Consider the following 26,373-nt stretch of genomic DNA (forward strand, 5'->3'; position numbering starts at 1 on the left):
TAAGGGGTTACAGATAATGGAAGGATGGAATTACTTACATGTTTTACCATCTTCAGTAATATTTAAAAAAACATTGTATGATATGGGGCTGTGTATCTGGAGATTGCTCAGAGTGACCATACTAACCCTAGTCCTCCATGACATTATTGAGACCACCAGTATTGATGATATAGCTAATTGTTGTATCTATGTAGATTTGTTATAATGATATGATGTGATAAGAACATCAGCTATTTTGGTTTATGGGAAATGACACAACTACATTAACTACAGTGCTCCTAACGAAACAAATGTGGAATCAAATCAGTTTGCTGCATTGTTCTGCCTTGCCCTGTTTTTTTGGCAGAGTTTGTGTGTTAGGATTCCCTTTCGTTTTTAGGGCAAGGAGCTCATTTAGGACATTTGGACAATGGCTTGAGCATCTGCTTAACACACCTTATCTAAAGATAAATCTGCCACATTCCAACACACAATCCAAACCACATTTCACTGTGCATGTAATTTACAAGGTATCTCTGTCAAATATGGCAACTTGAACATGCAGTATATCTACTGCCAACAACAGAAAAAATGTCAGCAGACACACCTGACAGATGCTTTTGTGGATGTTGTCAAGAGCCTGTGAAGTCTTGCAGTTTCAAAGACTGGTTGGACGACTTCTGAAAGCGTGCTGACTGTATAATGCCATCATTATCCTTCCCATTTACTCTCTGCTGAGGCATGTAGGCAACAGAGAGCATCAATCTCTGGCAATGCTGTCATGACAACATGCCACACCTAGATACTTAGTGCCTTTTCATGGCAAAGACAGACTCTTGTGTAATGTTGGTCATAAGGTGGTCTTTGCTCTGTCATCGAAGATCCTGTAATGCTGAGCTGTACAGGAAAAGAAATCCGAGCTTCTGCAGATACACAGCCGATTGTGTAATTATTTGATGAGGTTAAGGAATTCGAACTAACCTCCTGATAACATTTTGCAAAGGCATAGATAATAGTAAAAATGTGAAAAGATAGATTTCTGTTTCAGAGTAAGCAGGCAAATGAAACAGTAATAACAACAAAGTGGAGATACTCCAGGTTCCATAGGTTATTACATTATTTGTGGAACTGAGATACAGACGAAAGAAATGCATGTATGTTCATATAATGTACTGTAGGGCCCTAAATACCACAAAAGTGTGATTTTGTGTCACAGTTTGTACTTTTAGCTAATGTTTTGTTTAAAAGAAAACGATCAGTGTTCAACTGCACAAACGAAGCTTGTAAAAACAAAAACTTGTAATCATGATCTAAACATTTAAATGTAACTTCAAATATCAGAAAGAACAGATGAAAAACTCTCACAGCAAACGTCTGTAAAAAAATTTAGTCAGGCAAATGGTTGAAAAACCACAGCGAGTGAAATATTACTGTAAAGACATTTATTCAAAACTCATCCGAATATACAATAACTACAATAATAATAATAATACTTTGTATGTCCCATATCAGTGATTTTGCTGTGGGATCTCTATTTTATTGAAGATTACGACAGAGCAATTCATAATTTTATGACATAAGTAACTGTTTTCAATTCAAATATGACGTTTTTACGCACGGTGCTACCGTGGCAGCCAGCGGTTAAATCCAGTGGTGGAGCATGGGCTGGTCCTGTTACTAGGTGGGACTTAGCATGGGTATAAATATGCTCTCTCTTTCGCCACAACGCCCCTGGAACTACAGTCAGACAAACTTCTCCACTCTCCGGCTTCACGGTAAGTCGTTTTCTTTAGATGAAAATTCGCAATTTGACTCTCAATCTTTTAGACGCTTTTAGCGTCTGATGAGGTTTGTTAGTAGGTGTGACAGCTTTAGTTCTCATCTCCCTCAAGGTATTGATGTAACCAATGAGGGTGTGGTTGGCAAAACAGCGGTTTTAGGATTTGCACATTTTAAGCAAGTGCAGTTTTGAGCTGCCATGATTGCGCAGACGAGTTTTAACATTAAAGCAGCTGAAAAGAAAGTGGATCTGCAATCTAGTCTTCAAGAACTCAATTCAATAACTGTATATCCGTGTCAGAGCTTGGCGTGGGTGTGGCCAGGCAGGCTCCACATGCTTGTCATTATGGAAAAACACCAAACATAAACCTACAGTGAATATACAGAAGAGTATTTGAAGGAAACTGTTTAATAAAGTTCTTTCAAAACATTGTATGATAGAGTAGGACCGTATCAGAGCTAACCTATCCTCTTCTTACCTCCCACAGACAGACTTCTGCAGCCCCACCATGTCTTTTATATCAAAATTTATGGAGCAGGCTGTCTACATCGGCATGCCCGATGACTCGGTACGTAACTCTGTGGCTCGGTTCCAGTTGCTAAGGCCAACACACTGTTATTTCCTTTTCCTGTGGTACGCTAGGGTGGAAAAAATGATGAGGCAGTTCAGAGTGAGATACAGAGAAGTGTACAGGGTTGCAGGAAAAAGATCATTGAGAAGTTTAAAAGTAGATAAAGGAAAGCAAAAGAAGTAAAGAAGACCAGAACCGGGGACTTATTAAAGTGAATGGGACCATTGACTTTAAAGATCATGTGTAATGACTTTGATGAAAAAGATGTCCTTACTAAGTCTTGTGAGTCTGTGACTCATAGAAAAAGGAATTTGCACCCCTCCCTTGATGAACTCTTCAAACAGAACAAAATGCTACTTCTCCATTCCCTGGTTTCCTAACACGAACTAAGGAAAGGTTTCAGTCTGTGCTCTCTGACTGTCCTGTCATTGTGAAGTTCACTTCAGCAGTGCTGTGTACATGGTTAAGTGCACTGTACTGGTCTTAGGAGGCAGGCATTGACTGCCAGGGCAATGCCCACAGTATAATAGAATTATTCAAGGAACAGAATAATCCCTGAGGTGTCAAACTGGAGGATGTGTAGACAATGTTAAGGAAGGGACTGTGATTTGACCTTTATTGCAGAACACTTTTGGACCAAAGGTATTGGAAATTTTTGGAAAAATGCAGCTGCCTTCATGCACACCACAAGTGATTACAAAACATGCAATAATCTGTGTTTTGTCTCTTAGACACTAAAAAACGAAGGAACTGTAACTGCAGCACCCAATTTCAATCCAAGTTCAGATGCAGCAGTTTTGGATAAGGCAATCAAAGCAAAAGGTGAACTTACAATGTGTTTTTGGCTGTGGCTATGGTCTTTTAAGAACCTTGACTCCCTCTGCTGGCCATCATTGATTATGACTTCAAACAGATTGTTGTCCGCAGGAGAAAGTCACTCCATATCTAAACGCGGGTACAAATCTTGAATGATAGATATAATTACTTTAGTCTGTATCCTGTCATTCCTGCAGGTGTGGATGAAAACACCATTATTGAAGTTCTGGTGAAAAGAAGCAACGAGCAGAGACAGAAGATCAAAGAGGCTTACCAGAAGTCCAGTGGCAAGGTAATGTGTAACTGTTCATAGAAAAAAGGCGGTACACCTGTAGATATTCCTCTGACACACACATTGTTACACACATGCTCTCAACTCATTGGTTTTTCCCCTGTAGCCCTTGGATACAGCTCTGAAAAATGCTCTGAAAGGAGATCTGGAGGATGTGGTGCTGGCTCTGCTGAAAACACCGGCCCAATATGATGCCCAGCTTCTGAAGCAGGCTATGAAGGTATATTATAAAACAAATGCAAAGATGGGTTTTGTTTGAATTAGGGTAGTGGGCTTTTTCTGTAATAACTCCCATCACACATCTTTCTCAGGGTCTGGGAACAGATGAGGACACTCTGATAGAGGTCTTGGCTTCTCGAACCAACAGAGAGATCCTGGCACTAAAGAAGGCCTACAAGGAAGGTGTGTGCCAAAATGTTATACAAAAGTCTAAATTTTCATCAAGTAGCGATAGAACATGTTACTACAATTAATTGTAGCTTCTGGAATATGGGGGAAACATTAAAAAAGGCACTTGGTGACACTGAATATTCACATTCTAAATGCCCAAACCTCTCCAAGAGTACAAGAAGGAGCTAGAGGATGACATCAAGTCTGACACCAGTGGAGACTTTAGGACTGCCCTCTTTGCACTCTGCAAGGTACGTGTGGGGATGCATGCTTTCTGTCTTGTGTATTTTATTGAGGAGTTTGCAGAAGGATTTGCACAACACATTTAGCACGTTGAGACCAGGATGTTGTAAGATAACTTTTCACTCCATACTGCGGCAACTCCACTTCCTGAATCCTCACATTTACTAACACATCTAAGACAGCAATTAGGTTCTATTTTTTCAAATGTGGACATATAACTAGCTTAATAAGCTGAATATCCTTTAAATTTTGTATTTAGAATATAACAAGTTAGAAACAAATATTCTGCAACTCATTATTTGTCATTATTGTAAAAGGCAGACAATTTCTATGCACTTATTCTGCTTCATAATGCTTCTCAACTTTGTACACTATCTGTAGGATAGATTATTTTTAATAAGGGAACATCCTTTATATCATATATTAAAGATATATGACTGTGAGATTTCCATTACACAGCCTATTTTTTTATATATGTTTTTTACAACCACCCCATTTACTGTAAATTAATAATATTTTGAGATGTGGAGATTATATCACAGATCCCCTCTGTATTTGCTAAGTCAGACATAGACATGGATTCAAATGAACATAATATCATGATCTAGTCTATGATGATTTGCTTAACATTACGTAGCTCCATTAACTGCTTACACAGATGTTTTTTAGGGTTTACAAACCCTTTGGTTGAAAAAGAAGGTTGCGTCTCTGAAAATGTTAGTACAGCAAGTATAGTGCCAGGATCTTCCCAAACTGTTCTATCCTTGTCCAGGACACTAACTTAATGAGATGTTTGTATTGAACATCATAATTTCTTCCAAAAGCCAGTATTTTACAGAGACTGGGTCCAGACTGGTTGTTTTCAGATAAGGAAAGTTTCTGTCTATCACAGGCCAGTAGAACTGAAGGAGTTTGTGAGGAGCTGATTGACAGTGATGCCCGGGCTCTGTACGAGGCGGGGGAGGCTAGAAAAGGCACCAACTGCTCTGTCTTCATTGACATCCTCACTAGCAGGAGTGCCGCTCATCTCCGTAAAGGTTAGTCGATTGACTGCTAATATTTAGTAACATCTGACTCTCTTTACAGTTTGTTCCTGCCAGATCTAACGGTCCTTCACTGTTTTCTCTTTCCACAGTATTTGAAAGGTACTCAAAGTACAGCAAAGTGGACGTGGCTAAAGCTATTGACCTGGAGTTGAAGGGAGATATTGAAAATTGTCTTACAGCAGTAGGTAAAGGCAGAAATCACTACTCTTGTCTTGTACCTCAGCATTCACTGATTGATTTGTACACAGTTCATTTAAATTTTTTTTTAAAAAAAACTCTAGTGTTGTGTGCTGGCAGCAGACCTGCTTTCTTTGCGGAGAAGCTGTACTTGTCCATGAAGGTAGAGTATGTAGATACAACTACTAATACAGAATACTGTGCCCACTGCTCAAGGCTTTCATTGACTGACTCATTTCTGTCCATCAGGGTAGCGGTACCCGTAAACAAACTCTGACCCGCATCATGGTGAGCCGCTCTGAAATTGACATGCGACCAATCAAGGAAGAGTACAAGAAAAAATATGGCAAAACACTCTACAAGGATATTCTGGTGAGCAGTCATTTCCAGTGACAATGAGTGTTGTGTTTCACAATTTATAAAACAAGACTTTTTATTTATTTATTTTTTTCCTTCAGGATGATACCAGTGGAGACTATGAGAAGATTCTGCTTGCACTGTGTGGGGGTGATAACTAATAGACAATCAGTGGGATCCAGCACCAACAGTGCAAAATCGCCTATAGCCTCCCAAAACATATAGTGCCCTATGCATTTTTTTCCTTCTGCTTGTTCTTCATGACTGTCCTGACATGTAGAATTTTGCAGTGAGCAAAGATTACCAATGAATTGGCACCGCTTCTCTAGATCATTTCACACAAAGTTATTCATTTTCTTCCACCAAACTTATCCCTGTTGCTTGGTCATGAACATATGATATTTGACAGATTACATTCTCATATCCAATGCTTGAAAGGAATGATGTACACATGCACACTAAACAGCGTTTTAGTAAGTAACAGATGTATGCTTTAAGGAGTTTGGAAACTCTACAAATAAAAACCTTTTCTATGAACACCTTTTTGCTGTTTTTTTTCTTTTAGACACAGATTTTTACACTATAAATTAAATGCCAGAGATAACACTACTTCTCTAATTAATAAAGAAAAAGATTTTTCACTATATTGTGTCATTTACATGCTAAAGTGACTTATTTTTTATACTATAACATTGTTCAGTAATAAGTCCGTTTTTTCTTTTTTCAATTATTGTTATTGTCCAGACATTATAAATAAACACAAAGCAAGAATAGGTGGATGAGTTAAACTCTTTTTAGAACGTGTGGTAATGGGTTTAACATTTCATGCACTGACGGGGAGATCTGGGCCGTTTACAGTTTGAATCTAAGACACACACCTTTTATGTCTTATTTGGTTTCCGCTAAAGGGGGATTGCTGCTGTAGAATTTGGCAACCTCCTAGGTCACAGCCGTTTAAACTAGCTGAGCGTCTTATCCGGTAAGCTAATGTCAGGTTAACAATCTTTCTTTCTTAGTATTTGTCCAGATTTATTTCACAGCAGAACTGTTTCCTGGTTGTAACCAAAACCCCCAAATAATACTAACAAACTCGAATGTGGTAAAAGCTATTTCTTTTTGCTGTCATGCGATTTCTTTAGCGTGACAGCAAGCTAGCTGGCTAGTGCTAACGTTAGCTAATCAGCCAGTCAGACCCCAAACTTGGCTTTTTTACCTTTCATTAGCGTGTCATGATGCAGATGAAATTATGAAAACTAAAATCGCTACCATAATACGTAATCATGTGGGTATGTAAGACATTTGAGTTTAAGTGGGGCTGAGATAGGCTACCTAATTTTTAAGTAACGTTAATGTACAGAGAAACATTAAGAATCATTCTTTTAAGGCTTCTTGCAGTAATTGTAAAGATCTCAATCCACCCTTTTTCTTCTACAACATTATTTTATGTTCAACATGACCAACCATGTCTTTTCATTTTAGGTCAATCCGTTCATCCCGGTCAACCAGTTCATGTAGTCTCCCCCCTCCGCTTTAATAAAACTAATGATAACGACCTGACCAATGGACCACTCAAGTATTTGCTCAATGACAGGGTCACTTTTTGGGATAGATCATGAATGACAAACTAGTCTTCCTGGGCCTGTTGTACTTTGTCCAGGGCATCCCCTATGGTCTCCAGTCTTCTCTGCTTCCTGTCTACCTGCGTGGAGCTGGTCACTCCCTCACCCGCATCGGCTTCACCAAGATCCTCTACTTTCCTTGGGTTCTTAAAGTTCTCTGGGCCCCTCTGGTGGACCGTGTTGGGACCAAGCGTCGCTGGCTGGTGGGGACAGTCTCTGGCCTGGGTCTGACATGCCTCATCAGTGCTGTCCTTGCCCCAGAGGCACATATCTGGGGAGTAGCAGGAACCCTTTTGGCGATGAACACCTTGGCCTCTGTCCAGGACATTGCTGTAGATGGGGCTGCAGTGGGAATGTTGAAAAGTCGTGGGGAGCTGGGGCTGGGCAACACAGCACAAGTCGTGGGCTATAAAGCGGGGTCAGTGTTTGCCGGAGGAGGGCTACTGGCTGTGATTGACGTGGCTGGATGGAGTTGGATGTTTATGCTGCTGATGTTTGTGTATGCTGGCGTAGCTCTATTTGTGTGGGGGGCTCCTGTGCTGGATGATGAGACTGTGAGGGGTCAGCAGTCAGATGCCAGCAGGAGAGGAGGGCAGGGAGCAGATGCAATGAGACCATGGAGACTGTGGAGAAAGCTGCTGGCAGTGCCTGGCACACCTTGGACAGTCCTCTATGTGCTCACATACAAACTGGGTGAGTTTGATTGATACACAAATATTGCTGTAGACTGAAGTATTGTTGATTTTTATCTTTTTCTTAGTGCTAGCTAAGGCAAGGAAGAATATGAATATTAGGCTTGAATATTTCTTAATAAAACTCACTAAGGTTTAAAGTGCCACAACTAATATACTGTTCTCTATATAATTTTAAATGACTGATTGAATTGTTGATAATTTAGTTGTATATTTTGTCAATTAAATGTTTCATCTAAGAAATATCACAAAAATGTTTTCATCTGAAGGTGACATCTCCAAATATCTTGTTCTTTTTGACCAATTCTGCAGAACTGACAGACGATGCGTTTGCTGTGACATAAAAAAGAGAAAAGAAAACCACAAAATTGTTGAGACTGGTTTTCAGAGTTTTTCATAGAAGCGTGTTTGCATTATAATTAAAATGGCAGTTCATTTTGCAATTCGCAATTCAATATGCAAAGCGACAATTCAGTTCCCAACTCCCTTTTAACCATTAAAATTTGAAGTAAAAGCTAAATCAGTTGCTTTTCTGCTTTTCCAGCAGAATTCTATATAAACCAAGGATGGTTTATATATGATTTCTGCTTCTACATTCATGATAATTTCTAGTCATAGTATTCCGTAGTTTCACCCTGATAACATAGGAAACATATGTCAACCTCCTTTTACAATGAAACAAGGAAAACTTCCAACACTTATTCTTTGTTACTATTTTTTATTTGACACCTACAAGTTAAAAAGTATCGTTTATGGAACAGTACATGTATGACATACTTTGATTGTACAGTTGTGAGGTGCAATAGTTAGTTATATTTAAAAGAACATCTAAAATTTTCACCAATATATATTTATCCTAGTAGGCAAACGCATTCACAATCAACTGTTTGTATAATACATCTCAAGCAAAAACTAGCATGAAGAGGGATGTGTTAAAAGACTTGTATTGCACATCACTTGCTTTAACTGTGTTACTCTGGCATACACATATGATCAGGTCCATTAGATAAACAGTGACACAATATTCATCATTCTGGATGTGTATGCCTGCAGAATCCAACTGTTATGATGTGCTTTAAGTGTAAACTATCAGTTTCAGTTGGACTATGTCTATGTAGGAATTGGAGCCATTTTTTACACAGACCCTAAATTTGGGGGCCTCAAAGGTATCTGGACAAAGTAGGACCCAAAGGAAATGGCAACATTGATAAGTGAGAGGGCTCGGCTTGTACAGAGACACTGTTCACATCCAAAGATTCCAAATGTAAATCAAACTGGAACATTTAACACTCTAGATTTTAAAGCTCAAGGTACAAACCTGTGATGGTCTCTCAGGTTCTTACCTACATGTACAACAAACATAAACAAGATAGAACACATAAACATTGATAACCCACCAAAAAAAATTAACTAAAAGACCATACTTTATACATGGGGAAAGAAAATTACATGCATTTAAAACTTATAACATTCTGCAACTGTGGAATTGGGCATAAGTATTAATTTGATGTGAACCTAGACCAAAACCATAAAATCTCATTTGCAGTTTAGTTTGCAATGCTGCTAGCAGCTTTCTACACATTCCAGTTTGTTTTATATCTATAGAAAAAAAATTGAATGAGTAACTAAGAAGACTGTGTGCTGTGCTATTACAGTGCAGTTCAGGTGATGTCCAAGGGCAAACTTGTTAGTGAAAATGTGGTGCACAGGGTGGAGGGGTGAGCACTGACACCAAACAGCTAGAAAGTTATCGGTTTGGCTCTAACTGTCTGCTGCGTATTTTCTGTGTGTACTTTGCATGTTCTCCCCGTGCCTTTGTGGGTTTCCTCTGGGTATTCCAGTTTCCTCCCAAAGTCCAAAGACATGCATGTTAGGTTAGTTGGTGACTTTAAATTGCCCGTAGGTGTGAATGTGAGTGTGAATAGTTGTCTGTCTGTGTATGTGTCTCTGTGTTGGCCCTGAGATTGACTGGTGACCTGTCCAGGGTGTACTCTGCCTCTCACCTAATGACACCAGGGATTGGCACCAGCCCCCTGTGACCCTAAACAGGATAAGCAATTAAGGTAATAGATGGATGGAAACGTTAAAGTATATTAAAATGTTACACTAGTATTAAGTCTCTGTTGTGGATTGTTAGCCATAGAACTAGGCATATCGTTACTAACCCATGATAAAACTACAGACTCCTCCGACTGCAGCAGCAGGTGAAAGGAAATATTCTGCAATATGGCTGCAGGTGGTCAAAGCATTTCTGGAGCAGTTGCTGCTCCCATACTGCTGGAGATGTCCGACCAGTTGTATGAAAGTTGAAGCTGCACAGAGGCTAATTATATTGCTATAATTAGATTATGTTATACTATATAATATACTAATTATATAAATAGTAATACAACAGCAACTACTACAAGTACTATAGTATGTTGTCATTCATGATTTGTTCATTCAGCAGTCTCTACCTATGGCTATACTGTACAGTAAATGTACACAATGTAGACAGCAACAACAATAACAATATCGCTCCCAATGTCGGGGAGGACAAGGGTTAGCATGGACACTCTCCAGCTACACAGCCCCATACACAACAAAATGTGATACACTTTGTGCTTATATGGTAGAAATACACAAACTTTGTGTTTGATCCAACAAAAGTAAAAGTAATTGTACAAAAAAAGACAGTATCACTTTTACACAGGTATTAAGCAGATTATCTGTGGTTCAAAATAAAAGTACTCCACTGAAAAAAACCAAGTCAAACATCACTGTTGGTAAATGTGGAATTTACTTTGATCACTTTATGTGCTAAAACGGTACAGTAGTTCATGATAAATCCGTATTTATTAGTTCATAATTAGCTTTCTAAAAAACATTTTATAAGGAAACCAACACATGGTGTTAATTAGTGGCTTATCTGTGTAAGTTTATTCATATATTAGTTAATAACTAAACTCACCTGGCAGTTTATTTCTCCTAGCAGTTTGCAGGTATGATCAAAAAACAGTCCAAAAAAGTACTGCAATAAATTAGCTATTAATTGTATAACTACCTTCGCCTTACTTACCGAATAAACTGCTAAGTGCAGCTGTTCATAAGTAAAGAAAGTTTTTAAACTGTTACCTTTTCATGTTAGATGTTGTTAAGGTGAGTATGTTACAATAAATGAAAAACTGTCAAAAACTGCTTTTATTGTGACAATTTGTTATGCATCCTAAACACAAATCATTGATGCAAAGGTATGGAGAAAAGTACAATGCAAAAGCAGGGCTTGACTGCTCGGCCAGAGCAAGTAAACTTTACTCTCAGGCAAGTGGAATGCGTCATGCAGAATCAGGCATGTGAAAATAAAAATACAATGGTCTGCAGTTTTTCACAAACATTGATTTATGTGTATCACCCCACCACAAACTGACTTCAGGTAATCTAGAGACCATATCATTTTATTTATTATTTGATGCTGTTCTACTTCAGCATAACTTTATGGAGCATTAATAACGTGGAAAAGTATTATAGATGTAGCGTTCAGCATATTTTGTCATATTAATGTAACCTACACTAGCTTTGTAAAGAATGATTGTCTGTCAACAACTTTTACATACATGAGTTGCAGCTGCCAGTCAGATTTATACCGTGTACATGTAGCAAATTATCTGTGTTTTTAACAAAGTGTAGGAAATATTCATAGAGCAGCTTAACATTTTGCTGCTCATTTAGCGCTGGCCAATCTTATTTCTGGCTAAAACAGAACTGAAAGGTGCGTCAACAAACTCACAGACACGGTCTTTAAACTCCTGCCTAGTGAATGATTAAGCTCTGCTGCAGTTAAAATAACCTACCTAAAAAGTTGTAAGCATTTATATGTAGCCCAGTTGGTAAGGCAGTCGTCCAGTAAGGCAGTGCAGTGCTGGTCTAAGCCCGGTAGAAATTGGAGAGAGTTGCGTCAGGAAGGGACTCATGGGATAAGCCGAAAGGTCAAAATTGAATAAATAAATAAATATTAAACTGTTGCAGCAATGTAGCTGTTCCACGGTTAATGTTATTGCGTGCTAAACAAGTTTTTCTCACCATCATTAAAATAATTTTAAATATAAATGACAAACTAACTACTTTGAGGCATCATTGTAAGTCTGTTTCAAAGTGAGCAGTTCTGAAAATCTTGCAAATGGTAAAACTGCACAATTAAGTACGCCATCCAAAACACAGGTATATCTGTGCCTTTTGGTGCCTCAAGTTAGGGATGGTCTCCTATTTACTTATATTTGTAACAGCGAGAAATAAGCAAACAAATTAGCAAATTGTTTAAGCAAAATTGTCTCTTTAAATTCACAATGTCGCACTGTACGCTTTATTTAATTTAGATGTAATAAAAGTGTGGAGTAACTGTCTGCCTGAATGTATCTTAATATGCAGTATTCAAAGACCCCTTACTCTAATTGATGTCATTTCAGTGTTTTAACTGCAAAACATAATTGTTAATGTAACTTTTTAGATGTGAGCTTTTGTATAAAGATAGTCTACTATCTTGTCTACAGTCTGGTTCTCTTGGTTAAAATGGTAATAAAATGTAATTGTGTTTTGTTTGTTTTTTTAAACTGAAATCCTTTGATTTCCAATACTGCAGCTGCTCTCCTCTATGGTGATATCAGCAACAGGTGGAACTGCTCCAATTGAGTCTCTATCCAGAAGCAGTTCTTTAACAGTTGTACCCCCTCCCCAGATGTGTTCTCATTTGGTTTAATGAACCCCAGCTCCACATCTGTGTCAATGCAAGTCAGTGTTGGCATTTTCAAATTGCATAATAAAATTGCTTATTGAACTGCCACTTGCAAAATTCATTTCTATTTGAATAAAGACTACAAAAATCATTGCAAATTGAAATGCAATTGATTTAGCTTTCTTTTTGAATTGTATTTAAAATATTTAAAAATTAATTAAGGATTGAGTTGCCACTTTTCTGCCAATTACAAATTTTCCATTTTCATGACCAAATTGAACAAGGAAATTTCCAATTGCAAATTGAATTGCCATTTAAATTATGAGCCCAGAGTACATTCTAAGTTCTTACTTGGTAAACTGTCTGAAATAGTAATTCATTTTTAAATTGTTCAAATGATCATTTGAACATGACTAGTAGGAGTTTTTGAAAGAGAAAAGACAAAATGTAAGAAAAAATAAAATTTACTCAAAAAAACGAATATAGAAAATATAGAAAAATATAGAAAAAAGAACTCTGGTATATTGTGTAAAATGGGCCTTTTGCCCCAATGTGAACTTCTCTGTAGTTGTATTCTTGTGTTCATGTAAGGCCCAGTTCTCACCACTAGATGTCTCTGTTGATGTGTCCAAGTAGACTGAACTCTCAAATGAGCTTGAAGAAACTGAGAGAGAATTGTTGCAAAGCAGTTTATCCTGTCTAAGCAGGTGCTGTATGGACATAGAAGAATACAGGCCCTGTGTAAGGACAGCAGTTGTTGGTAATGTCACAATTACACAAATACAAACCCAAGGCACTTGAATAAGAATACAGTGTTAGTTTTGATGCATACTAAATTGGGTGGCTATAGCTCAGTTGGTAAAGGCAGTTGCTTACGGACCACAGGGTGAGTGGTTCGATCCCCGGCCCTGGCTATATGTCAAAGTGTCCCTGGGCAAGACCCTGAACCCCTAACAGCCCATTCCCCCTCCCCAGCGATGCAGTGCTGGTCCAAGCCCGGTAGAAATTGGGGAGGGTTGCGTCAGGAAGGGCATCCGGCGTAAAAACTGTGCCAAATCAACATGCGGACAATGATCCGCTGTGGCGACCCCGAACTCACGGGATAAGCCGAAAAGAGAGTAGTAGTAGTTTTGTTTGTAAATAAGTTAGTTAAAATAAAAACAAAAATTTGAAAGTAATTTTGGATCAGCCAAGCGTCTGTGTGTGTATGTGTGGGAGAGAGAGTTGATGTGACCAGAGTTTGGTTGGTGTTTGGTAGCAGAAGGGGATTATGTAAGGATTAAAGTGTCTTTGTGTCTGTGGTGTTCAGAAACTGAAATGGAAGACAACGCATCATGCTTATGCGCGTGTATGTGGGTGGTGGTAAGATAATTGTCTCCTCACATTTGCATAGTCCTTACTTGTGTATGTGCATAAATGTTTTGTGTGTTAATGTGTGTATTTTTTACAGTGTTAAGGGTGGCTAAGTAATCGGATGAGCCCCTGCAGACGACACTGCTAGACAAAGTATGGAGGCTGACTGGACACACTAATCTGTCTAGGGAGCCCCCCACCAAGCACTCTCCCTGTTACACACACACATACTATCAGCTGATGCTCATGATTACTACAGTAATTACTCTTTGTGTTTTCGGTGCCTTGACACATGTTAGGATTTCCTGTGGTAGTAGTATAAATATTTCCCACCTTGCGTCAATAAAATTATTGTGTAATATTTTAGATTAGGGCTGGATGTGCCAGCATAATTACCTATGTGAGACGGTATTGTTTTTGTTCAGGGGGTGTGCGGATATGTTTGTGTGAGACTGGATATCTGCCTGTCTGACCCCCCAATATCACAGACACACACACACACACACACACACACACACAAACACAATTACAGACTCCTCTCCCTAATCTATCCCTAATGAACTTTGGGTTTGAGCTCTGTCCAACACTGTGGCCAATCACTGGGAGCCTCGTGTCTAAACTGTGACCCTTGTGCCATCTGAGGCTACAGGCATGATGGGAGAACTGTCTGAGTAAACTTGGGTGAGGGGTGGAGGGGGTTGTGGGGGATAGGCGCTTGTGAGAGAAAAACAGGGGAAAATGGCCAGAAAAGAGGCAAACGAGGGGCATTTTGAGCTGCAACTAAATTCAAACGTTGCATACAAACGTTTGTCATGCAAGCTAAAGTAAGCTAGCCCTGTTGATTATACAGTTGCAAACACTGCTTTAAATGCTTTTTATTGCCAAATCTAAGTTAGGTTGCACAATGATGCCCATCTCAAAGCTAGTACATTACAATGGCTGGAAGTCAGTTGACAAGAGAGGTACTGTAAATGATGGTGAGAAGAGGTGGACTCTGATACTGGGCTTCCTATAGGAATAGACCAGGTAGACTGAGGAAGTGATTAACAGAAAGCTTTGTTTCAGTGAAATTTAGTAGTGGATGATAGTGGGTTGTGGAGATGATGGAGCTCTAAGAGATGAATATGGTGGAAGCGTGGGAATGAGAGAAGAGAGAAACTTGGGAAGGGAGTGGGGGTATTTTCCAGAGGGATAAAAGACTGCAGGGAGGGAGGCTGAAGGAGGGAATGAATTAATGAATAACCACCACATGGTCTCTGGTTAGAGACAGAGAGCAAAATGGCAGTAAAACACATTTATCCAATTTTTTTAAAATTGCAGATAGTACACTATGTCTCAGTCTGTGTTAGTATCGTTACATTTGAATGATCACAACTCCCAAAATTCTTTATTTCCAATCCTTACTTAGTTTTCCAGTCTGGTATTTGAGCAGATTAGGTGCTTAGTGCTTCTAAAACATGACTGGGCTACTCTGTGTACAGTCCCTAAAGGTCTCTCCACTTGTTGACTTCTCGCTCACAACGCTTTCTTAATGTACAGTAAGAAGAGTTGCAGGAGTTTTTAGGAGGGGTGGGATGTTTGTAGCCAGCATGTTTGCGTAGTTCAAAAGTGTCAAGCTTGAATAAGTTGTTAATGAAGGACTCGTTTCACAGCACACACTTGTTAACAAAGGAAAGACTGGGTCTGTGCTTGTCTTTAGGGCATTCAAACTAACATAAAGATGTCACTGTGCTGGGAGCTAAATGTGCATGTTAGATGCAACAGCAGCGTGATAAAGAGCCTAGAGTTGTCACTAATAATCAATAAATCTGTGAAGAACTTGTGTATTCTACATGTTTGAATACAATGATCACGTAGTTCTGTATATAATCTTTTTACTGTTATTGATAGGGAGTGATATGTTATTCTCAATGGTCTTTCCTGCTCTGTAAGCTCTTTTGTCTGAGCTGTATCATGAACACCACAGTTTGACCCCATTGTCCTTTTTGACACTCACGCTTATCCTGTCCCACACTTGCTAACAGTTTATCTAAGAATTTCTTTTTCACTAACCTCTTGTGTCTTTTACTCTGTTTTTAGTTGTCTCCATCCCTAGCTGCTCTTCTACGGTATCACTCCAGTCATGTTATTTATTTTTAAATAAATACATAATGATGATGATGTAGTGCATTTCCTGCACTACATAACATTTCTGTGTCAATTTCTGTTGCCTCTTTTTCACATAGTGTCATAAGTTCTTTATTTTCTTACCATTACCTTTTTTTCAGTTTGTCCATTTTCTCCCCACTCTTGCTTTCTTTCATCCACTCTTTGTTCTATCCATTTCACCTTTCTTTGCTTTGAGAATATTTATAGAAAGGAATCAACTTGGTTGTGTTTGTCTGCACGATGTCTCCTAACCCGCATCTTTAAAGAAATAATTAGTTGAAAGCAGGACTATGAAAGCGCCAAGCTTTGAGCTAAACAACAAGCAGACAGGCATGGGAGCAGAGAATCATAGGTAAACAAACCAGGTATCATGAGTACCACTGCTGCCAATGTTGACTTTATTCAGTTCAGCACCCAGAGCGACAAAGTTTAAAATGTGAATATTGTACCTCCATGTAATCTGGGCTTACAGTCATTCATATCAGTCGTTTTTATATATATTTATTTCAGTGAGTTACTTTAGCATTGTAGGGATCAGCTACATTAACTTAGAACTTAGAATTCATTATTTTCTTGATTAATCAATGAATCACCCTGCCTCTAAAACCTTCCATCTAAAACCTAATGGTAATCTGTTTACTATTTGACAAAGTAATGGTAAAATGCGCAAAAGTTTTTAACTTCTTGAAACTGAAACCAGTTAATGTCCTTTTTTTAACTTGCAAAATGCAAATTAATTCTCAGTTGGCTGGCTAGTCACATGGATTAATTGTTCAAGCTTTTTTTTAAAAAATATTTTCACAATTAAATAAAAATCATGTTTTGCTATATTGTTCATTAATTTATTTATTGCTTACACACTGTCATTCTCTACTAAGTTAAGAAATGTCATTAGTTGTAGCTGTGCTTAGTTTTATAATGTGTGGTTCAGTCAATTTATTCAAAAAGGCAATATTAACTAAGTTGATATGTGCAATTTATACATTTTAGCATTTCCTATATTATGTTTTGAATAACACTGATTTGTATGTCAGATTTGTTTTAGAAAAAATCAGTGAATCTTATTAGCTAATTTGATTTTAATTACCAATTTGACTGTATGATAATGACATTTCAGCCTGTATTAACTATGTACATTGCTAGCAGTTAGACATGAATGACAGAAGAGAGAGAGAAGTGTTTCCTACATGCACAATCCACATTTCCTTCCCCATGTTTCTGCTGGGTTATCACACCGTGTTAGAGTGGTGACACTCTCGTTCTGCTGCTGCACTGCCTATCACTGGGAGCTTCTCAGCTTTCTCTTATTTTTTTTTCAGTCTGTTTCATCTGTCTTTTTTTTTCTTCTTTCTCTATTTTTGTTTGTCTCCTGGCTGACTGAGTGAGTGAGTCGTTGGTAGTGTTGTGTCGTCTTTGACAGCAGTCTGGGAGCCAAGCTGTCACTCACGCAGCTCCTTGGTCCCACTGTCTTTCTGAAGTCAGTCTCCATTAATATAATAATGCCGTATAGTCGGCGCCACTGAATATTTTACTGTAATGTTCAGCAGAACATTACCCCCACACTCAGTGCCACACAGAGAAAGTCTAACTGTCTGACAGAAACTTTTTATTTTGACTGAAAGGTCTTTGTGAGGTCTGTTTCATCTGTAGAAGTTTTTGTGTTTTTGTTGTGTTTCCTTTTTGTGCTTTAGGAAAAGTGCTAGGCCCTTGTTTGATAAAGTGACTGAGGGTATTCTTTTTCTTGTCAGGCATCTATTATTGACACTTTCCAGGAATAGGCCTAGGTATGCTGCTTGTCGGTGTGCTGTATTTGATTCTGCCATAGTGTTCAGTCTTGCAGGCTGAACAGTTTGGTACAGCATCCTCTTTGTGTTTGACTGTGATTGGAATAGACGTTTGTATGCTGAAAGTGTCTCACATTTACTGTAGGTAAAAAGTGGTGCTTAGTCAGACACAGTACATAATGTACTGTATTGATTGTGTATTTTAGCCTGCGGCACCTTTCTGACATAATTAAACTTGGCCAGATGACTCAGTCCTTTCTCTCTCCTGCTTCCATCCCTCCATCTTCTTTCTCTGTTGCACTTACCTCTTAATCTGACCCTTCCTTCTCTTACTGTATACAGGTGAGCAGGGTGCAGTGACCATGTTTCCCCTTTTCCTGTTGGATCATCACATGACAGCCAGGGAGCTCGGTTTCTGGAATGGTGTTATCGCTATGGGCTTCTCCATCTGTGGGTCGTCCCTGGGAGGCCTACTGCTTGCACAATTCAGGTAACCTTTAGCAGCACTATCATTTTGGGTGTCACTGGCATCACGGTAATTGTATTTGTATGGTTTTTATCTCTAAACGCTTTTCGGTAAGATTTTTCAAAGTGTCAAAATGAATTGGTGCTTAGATGATAATGGCCTTGAAAATTCTTAAAGAGCAACCACAAACTGTAAAAGTATGTGCATTTTGCATTTTAACATATTTCCATTATTCCATGTAAGTTTCCAGTGCTCACTAAGTCTCTAACAGTTAAATTCAGCAAAAATCTTTCAGGTATTTTCTCAATAAATTAATTGTTCATTTTGTCACGTTCAGAAATAGTGAAAGATGCCTTTCACAGTTTCCCAGAACTAAGGGCGGTGGATTTAGAGATCTTGTTTGGTCTGGCCAAGAGTCAAAAACTCAAAGATAACTGTCTTATAAAATCATGAAAATGATGGTTGATATAAAAAGTGTTTATTCCAACAATTAACCAATAAGCTTATCAGGTCGGATTTAATGTTCACTGGTGATTTGTAAGATATCTCGGCAGAGTTACTCCAGCAATCACCTGCTGCTACCAGCAGAGGAATGCAATTTCACTGCCACCCAAACGGCTGCAACATAACTCAAACTGTTTCGCAAAAATGCAACAAAATGGGGTTAAAACAAGCTGCTTTGGGGTAGAAAAATCAGACCAGCGTTCATCTTTGAAACTGGTCCAACAGTGGGAAAGTGTCAGAAGACTGATGAGTTACAGTCCTCTACGCTGTTTAACACTTTTAAACCAATTAGATGTTACTATAATCATCTTCGCCACTTTGCTCTACTTTTGCTTTTCAAGTACACATATTTTTTTTTCCATGTTACCTCCTCCTTTACCTTGTCATTCTGTCCCTGTTCTTCATAGGTGTGTATGTGCGTGCGTGCGTGTGTCTGCCTGACTGCCTGTGTACAGTAATTTCAGTAAACATAGTCTTGTTCAAGAGCTCAGGGACCCCCTGTGTCTGGTGTGTGGTGTGAGAACGGCAGGAGCAGCAAATCCATCACACACAGTAGTGTGCGCACAGATGCTCTCGAACACACACCTCTCAGGGTTTGATTACAGAGAAGTTGAATTTAAGTCTCAGATTTAAAGATACATCCTATAAATGTTAGATATTTTGATTATTAAATGTGTCTTGCACTACATATGATTAGATTTATTATGCTTATTTATATGATGACCATTTTGAAATTAGTTTTGAAAACATGTCAACATAAATGATTCTTTCTATTGAACATACTAATTAAACAAGGCTATAGACTGGTATTAAACATTGTTGAATGCCTACACCCAGGGCAATTTACAGGGAGCTATAACAACATTGTCTTTATGGAAAATAATAGTTCCCACACGGGGCATTTTTTACTCTTAACAACCTTCAACTTTTATTTCCATCTGTCAATCCACACTTTTGTGCTCATAATTAGGGAAACGGTGTGTAGTGCATGTGTGCATCTGCCTGCCCATCAGTAGCTTTCTGCTCTGATGTCTGACCTTTTGTCTTTGTATTATTTTTTTAGGGTTTGTTAACACTTTTAATATACATCATTATCATATTTTGGCTTTTGGTCTTTGACTCTCTTGTTCTGTAACTCAAAGTTAAAGATTAAGTAGAGTTAGAAAAGAGACAAATGTGTGTGCATTTTTCTGCAAAGTCAAAGTTTTCTTACATGTAAAACAGACTTTAGAATAAAACAGTTCCTGGTAAACTGCTGGTTTGGACTGTATAGTGTTGAGCTTCTGAGTTAGATGAACACATATTCTCTCTTCCTTACATCTTTCTTTCACCCACACACTCACAGAGAAAGGGCTGTCCACTAGGCCATGGTCCCACCTCTAAAAGCTCAGTTGGAAGCTTTATCCTCCCCACCATCAGAAACGGCTGAGTGCTCAGTGAGTTACCCCCTTTACAACTGCTACTGGCAACCTGAGAACATGGCTATTCTTATCTGGGCCCAACCTGAGTGAGGTGGCAGCCAGGCCAGTTCTCTTTCTCTTACACACACACAAACACACAGACACAGACACACACACACACACACACAATAGCACACACACTCACAATCACTCACAATCACACAAACACACACACTGAATCACAATCGCACACAGAAACACACACACACACATATACAACCTTCAGCATCTCCTGAGAGTGTGTGATATGAAAGGCTGTCATTGAGAAGGGAGGTAAGGGAGCAGCAGAGAGAACACTGTCTTTAGCATGTGAATGATGCAGATTGGTTTTCTAGTCGAGAGGGAAGGAAAGGTGGAAATGGGAGAGTGGGTGAGGTGAAGCTACAGAGAAGGGTCTAGGGTGAAATGAATAGATGAACTTGATTTAAGGTCCATATTAGTGGCTATTTGTAGGCTATGCAACATGTTTTATGTGTTCAGAATTACTTGTATGCATGAAAAAAGTTCTCTGCTAATGGTTTTCTGCTTTATTTTGAGTTGTTTTCTAGAATAATATTAAAACTAAGTCAGTAAAGTTTATCACAGTATTTTTATTTTTTTTGAGGAGGTAAACCAACAAGGCCTAAAATAATTTTTTGCTTTTCTGAAGTAAATATTAAAAAAGGGCACTCTGTGTTGCCCAGAAGTCTAAGACACTAGTCATCATATAAGGGCTGCTGATTAGTAAATCAAGAGGGTGGTCGATTAAGATCATTCTCTTTTCAAAATAAAAAAAATATTTGGTGGTTTTAACTTCTTGAATGTGACAATCTTATATTGTATATATCAAAGGCCAAACGGTTTGAGGAAAAAACAACTACAGATTTAAAAAATGGTGTCTGTTTGCAGCACAAGACCACACAATCACAACATACCCGATTTGACAGGCACGTCCATGTTAGATTTCAGTTTTTCCCAGGTTAGACCTGGAATGATGCCTAATAAGTGTGGGGTGTTTAAATTTGTCAACTGTGAATCAAAAAGTAACAAATGATTGGGTTTAATCACATTTACTCAACTAAAAAAACAAGTTACTATTTGGTCACTGCTATGCCAAATTCTGATCACTAACTCATCTCATGAGATTGATTTTTCTCATATTTGTACATTTTGCTAAGAAGAACACAGAACTTCATTTCTTACTTAACGGCTGACACGAGTCATACATTTACTGAGTGCTTATAACTAAATCAGATACCATGCTGATTTAGTATCAGGCCCCTTCTTCTTCACAGCCTTTTTTATACATAAATAATTACATGCAGAAAAACAAACACACACACACATACAGCCCTTTGAGTGGCAGGCATCCTCTGAGTGATTGGCATTGTTAATCCCTGATGTCACACAACAGTACAAGTGCGTGTGTGTGTATTTCAACAGTGATTAATTATTTTCTGCATGCTGTGGTTCTCCTTAGGTTATTGATTACGTCATAAACCAAACCCACAGGGGGATGATTTTCTTGCACTAACAGGGAATCAATTAGTGTCTGGGGACTTGTTTACTTACGCACATACACACGTTATTGTGTTTCCACATGCATGTGGTGTGTGAGTAATGATGTGTAAGATGACAACACAGAATGTCTCTAAAGTTAATGATACTAGCCTGGAGTCCCATCACCACATATTACACTGCTCATCAGTTATACTAACCCCAAAAAGCGTTTGAAATGCTCTCTGATACATTGCTTGTTTCCTGGTTTTTCCTCAGCATTGGAGCTCTGATGAGACGTGTGTTTGTATTGCGAACCATCAGCATGGTCTTCCAGAGCTCGCTTCTTACTGTGCTGGAACCATCACCACTCATGAAAGGTGAGAGCTGACTGAAATACATTAATTTCGACACACTCTTTTAACAGACAGGATCCTGCATTATCCAGTTTCAAGTGAGTAGCTAAAATAGGAGAGATGCCAAAGTCAGTAGGTTGTATGTTCTATATGTAAATACATACACTATTTCATCAATATTTAATATACAACCCCTATTACAAACAAGTTAGGACAATGTTTAAAACGTAAATAAAAACAAAATGCAATGATTTGCAAATCTTAGGAACCTATAATTTATTCACAATAGAACATAAACAACATTTCAGAGGTTGCAACTGAGACATTTTACCATTTTATGGAAATTATTATTATGATCATTTTGAATTTGATGACAGATCTTAAAAAAATTGGAACAAGGCAATGTTGACCATTGTGTAGCATCGCTTTGTCTTTTAACAACTGTCTGTAAATGTCTGGGAAGTGAGAGAACCCAGTTGCTAGAGTTTAGGAGAGGAATGTTGTCCAATTCTTGTCTGATGCAGGATTCTAGCTGCTCAACAGTCCTGGGCCTTTGTTGCTGGTTTTTTTGTTTTATGATGAACCAAATGTTTTCAATTGGTGAAATGTCGGTAATGCAGGCAGGCCAATTAAGCACCCGGACTCTTCTCCTGTGAAGTCATGTTGTTGTGATAAATGCAGTATGTGGTTTAGCATTGTTTTTGCTGAAATATGCAAGGCCTTCCCTGAAAGAGGCGTTCTGTGGATGGAAGCATTTGTTGCCCTAAACCCTCTTTGTACTTTTCAGCATAAATGGTGCCTTTCCAGATGTGTAAGCTGCTCGTTCCATAGGCACTAATGCACCCCCATACCATCAGAGATGCAGGCTTTAACAAGCTGGATGGTTCCTCTCCTCTTTAGTACACAGTATACAGCGTCAACAGTTTCAAAAAACAATTTCAAATTTTGATTCATCTGACGACAGAACATTTTTCCATTTTGCCTCAGACCATTTTAAACGAGCTTTGGCCCGGAGAACACGAGCATGCTCACATTTGGCTTCTTCTTCGCATCCTTCGTTGCAACATTTGTGTACAGCAAAGTGAACTGTGTTCACAGACAGTGATTTCTGGAAGTGTTTCTGAGTCCATCAGAATCAGGAGAGAATCAGGCCTGTTTTTAATGCAGTGCCGCCTGAGGACCCGAAGACCACGTGAATCAAGTTTTGAAATTCAATCTTGTCCCTTGCGCACAGAGATTCCTCCTGATTCTCTGAATCTTTTGATGATATTATATACTGTAGATGGTGGGATCTTCAAAGTCTTCATAATTTTACAATAAGAAACAATTTTCTGAAATTGTTTCTTACTTTATCAACCTTTTGTAGCCTCTGTTCCAACTTTTTTAAGATGTGTTGCTGCCATCATATTCAAAATGAGCTAATATTTTCCATGAAATGATAAAATATCTCACTTTCAACATCTGATATGTTATGTATGTTCTATTGTGGAACAAAAATATTTGGGTGATGAGATTTGGAAATCATTGCATTCTGTTTTTACACATTTACATTTTTTCAGTAATCTACACTCAGTACTCCATAATGGAAAAGAGAAATTAGAATTGTAAAAATTTGCCTAAGGATTCAGACCCTTTACAGCAACACAATTTAGCTCAGGTGCCTCCCATTTCTCTTGATCATTAGTGAGATGTTTATACACCTTGGCTGAAGTTCACTTATAGTAAATTAAATTGATTGGACATAATTTGGAAAGGTACACACTACTGTATAGAAGGCCTCACAGCTGAAAATGTATCCTGTATCAGAACAAAAGCCATGAGGTCATAGGAACTGCCTTCAGAGCTCAGAAACAGGATTTTTTGCAAGCCACAGATCTGGGGAAGGCTAAATAATTCTGCTACTCTGCAGTTTCCCAAGAGCACAGTGGTATCCATAATTCTCAAATGGAAGAAGTTTGCCACAACCTGGACCTATCTAGGAAACTGAACAATCCGGGGAGAAGAGTGGTGCTTGGTTTCTTCCAGACAAAACCTTTATAATTCAGGAAAAATTGTTCAGTCACCAAGAGCTCCAGTCGGGTTGACCATCGGGTTCTTGGTGACTGAAAACTGTATTATTAGAATTATGTTGGATCCTAACACAACTCTAATGTACAAGCAGAATGCATTCATGTTCTTTGTTAGGTCCTTAGTGTCTCAAGGTTTCAGAATTCTTCAGTAATCTCCTAATTATGTCAGTTTTTGTGTAACAGACTTAGTTTACTGTTAAATATTTACTCGTATACTGTGCCCTTAAATTTTCATCTGCAATGAATTTATTTCATTTAGAATCACCAGTTGCCTGTAAAAATAATTTTTCATGAGCTCATTATTTTCTTTATTCTTTCCTTATTTTTTATTTTTTTTTCCCTTTCAGAAAATGTGTCACTTTTTGGACCCTGACCATGAAGTATTTGTGTAAATATAGGCATAATCAAGGTCTTTCCTGTTTGGCATTTATAATTATTTTACTACTTTGTAAACACAATATTTTATAGAAATAGTAGAGTAAATGCAAACAATGGAAGGGTGTAATGCCATATATATCCAACAAGTACTTTGAGCAGCAGTCACACAATCCAAAAACACCTGCGAACCACAGGCCTATGAAGAGTTGAGTTTTGGCATGCTTTTGAGCCAGATGCTCACTGTTAATACAGCACTAGAGTGCATGATGTAGAGGACATTGATAGACAGGTGCTGTCTCTCTCCAGAGAGCCATTCAGTTGCTAATGTACGAATGACACAGTCAGTCACAAAGCATTTGGAATTCAGACCTTCCCCATTCATCACTGCTGGAGTTGTCTGTTCCTCTATCAAGACTCTCAGACTGAAAGTTGAATCTTCTCTCCTCTACTTTAAACCCAGAACAAAGATTTCAGGAAACTGCAACAAAAAAAAGAACAAAAAAAAAAAATTCAGTTTCAGATTTTTGAATATTACATGACAACCCTCCACTTCCCACTCTTCCAGTCTGATCAGTCGGTGCATCTGTGTAACTCCATCCGTTTTCTGTCGCTGACTGAAGAGTCTTATTCGGCAAAAACTCCAGCGGCTTGAGTGAATAATTCAGTGTTAACGAGAGAAGAGCAGGCTCTGTGGTTCCTCTGTGTTTCCCCACTAACACCGCTCTGCCTCTTCCCCTCAGAGGATATACTACATGTGTTTTGGGGACGGGGGGGGGGGGGGGTAGTAGGAGAGAGTTGAGACGCTTTAGTATCTTATCGTTTCTCACTGCTTTGTTTCTCTGCACGCTGTTTAAACTTCCACATAGAATAGTGTAGCAGAGCAGGCAGCGGCGTCTTATTTTTCTCTCCAGAATAAACTTGTACCTGTTCCTGATTTATTATGCCCGTGTGTGTTTGCTCCCTCAGGTATGGCAGTCCTAAGCATGAGTGTTCAACACTTCCTGGGAGGTCTTATCACCACGCTTACCTTCACAACCATGATGCATTGCACTCAAAGGGCAGAGGAAAGCATTCAGGTAAAAAGGACTTACAGTAACTCATACCTGCCAGCAGCGTCATTCCCAGGCTGCTGTTATGTCATAATTTGACTCTCTTGCTGCTATCTGTTTTGTTTTAATTGTCTCGTTCTTTGGTGTTTAGGTCATCTCCTGTGACTTATCAATCAGACCACACCAATCTTTCTGTACTCCCTCCCTTCCTTCTCTTCTTTCCTCTCCTCTGTCTTGTTTTTTTTTGTTCTATTTTGTAATGTGAGGTCATTTCCTTTGGTTGTCAAAGGATGGGGAAATCCTCAGCATTTAGTACCACACCTATCGTCACTTCTCGGTGCTCATCAGGTGTCTCTACTATTGCAAAAGTCTAAGCAAACCTAGTTTTTATTTGTCACTTTCCCCTCTCGCTGACATTGTCCCTCCTACCATCTCGTTTTGTGTGTTTGTCATTCTGCAGTCCTTTAAATGCTCTCATTTCTACTCTGACTTTTCCTTCTCCTTTCTCATTTTCTCCTCTTTGACATAACTCCTTTTGTCCCTGTCGTAACTGGGCCATCATTGCCTGGAGGTGATCGTTGTTCACACAGCCATTCAGACATCACTCAGTCAATCTCTGAAGATGACAAATTATCATTTAAATTGCTGTCACGCTTAAAG

The 26,373-nt window shown here is 38.7% G+C and overlaps 2 protein-coding genes across 3 annotated transcripts in view; both read left to right on the forward strand.

The window, feature by feature from the left end:
- The first annotated feature begins 1,605 nt into the window (after positions 1 to 1,605).
- anxa1a (annexin A1a) lies at positions 1,606 to 6,188 on the forward strand. Its single transcript, XM_067520396.1, has 12 exons — positions 1,606 to 1,754; positions 2,247 to 2,327; positions 3,062 to 3,152; positions 3,344 to 3,438; positions 3,545 to 3,658; positions 3,750 to 3,840; positions 4,000 to 4,079; positions 4,964 to 5,108; positions 5,207 to 5,302; positions 5,399 to 5,457; positions 5,544 to 5,666; positions 5,753 to 6,188. Exons 2-12 carry the CDS (start codon positions 2,268 to 2,270, stop codon positions 5,810 to 5,812), a joined length of 1,014 nt encoding a protein of 337 aa, XP_067376497.1. The 5' UTR covers positions 1,606 to 1,754; positions 2,247 to 2,267; the 3' UTR covers positions 5,813 to 6,188.
- Positions 6,189 to 6,497: 309 nt separating this feature from the next.
- The window catches only part of mfsd3 (major facilitator superfamily domain containing 3), a 29,119-nt gene continuing 9,243 nt past the window's right edge, over positions 6,498 to 26,373 (forward strand). For both annotated transcript variants that reach the window (XM_067520395.1, XM_067520394.1), the window contains exons 1-5: positions 6,498 to 6,630; positions 7,131 to 7,963; positions 18,298 to 18,445; positions 22,141 to 22,241; positions 25,631 to 25,740. In XM_067520395.1, the coding sequence (XP_067376496.1) occupies positions 7,264 to 7,963; positions 18,298 to 18,445; positions 22,141 to 22,241; positions 25,631 to 25,740 (1,059 nt within the window). In that variant the 5' untranslated portion in view covers positions 6,498 to 6,630; positions 7,131 to 7,263. The remainder of the gene's footprint in view (positions 6,631 to 7,130; positions 7,964 to 18,297; positions 18,446 to 22,140; positions 22,242 to 25,630; positions 25,741 to 26,373) is intronic.

The sequence above is a fragment of the Channa argus genome, chromosome 11 (genome assembly GCF_033026475.1).
Source record: "Channa argus isolate prfri chromosome 11, Channa argus male v1.0, whole genome shotgun sequence".
NCBI lineage: Eukaryota > Metazoa > Chordata > Actinopteri > Anabantiformes > Channidae > Channa > Channa argus.

What these genes read in the sequence shown, in the direction of transcription:
- anxa1a (XM_067520396.1), top strand. Translation starts at nt 2,268, where the DNA reads ATGTCTTTTATATCAAAATTTATGGAGCAGGCTGTCTACATCGGCATG. An exon ending in AAAGAAGGCCTACAAGGAAG is followed by an intron (nt 3,841 to 3,999) that starts GTGTGTGCCAAA and finishes AACCTCTCCAAG; the next exon opens with AGTACAAGAAGGAGCTAGAG. An exon ending in CACTCTACAAGGATATTCTG is followed by an intron (nt 5,667 to 5,752) that starts GTGAGCAGTCAT and finishes TTTTTCCTTCAG; the next exon opens with GATGATACCAGTGGAGACTA.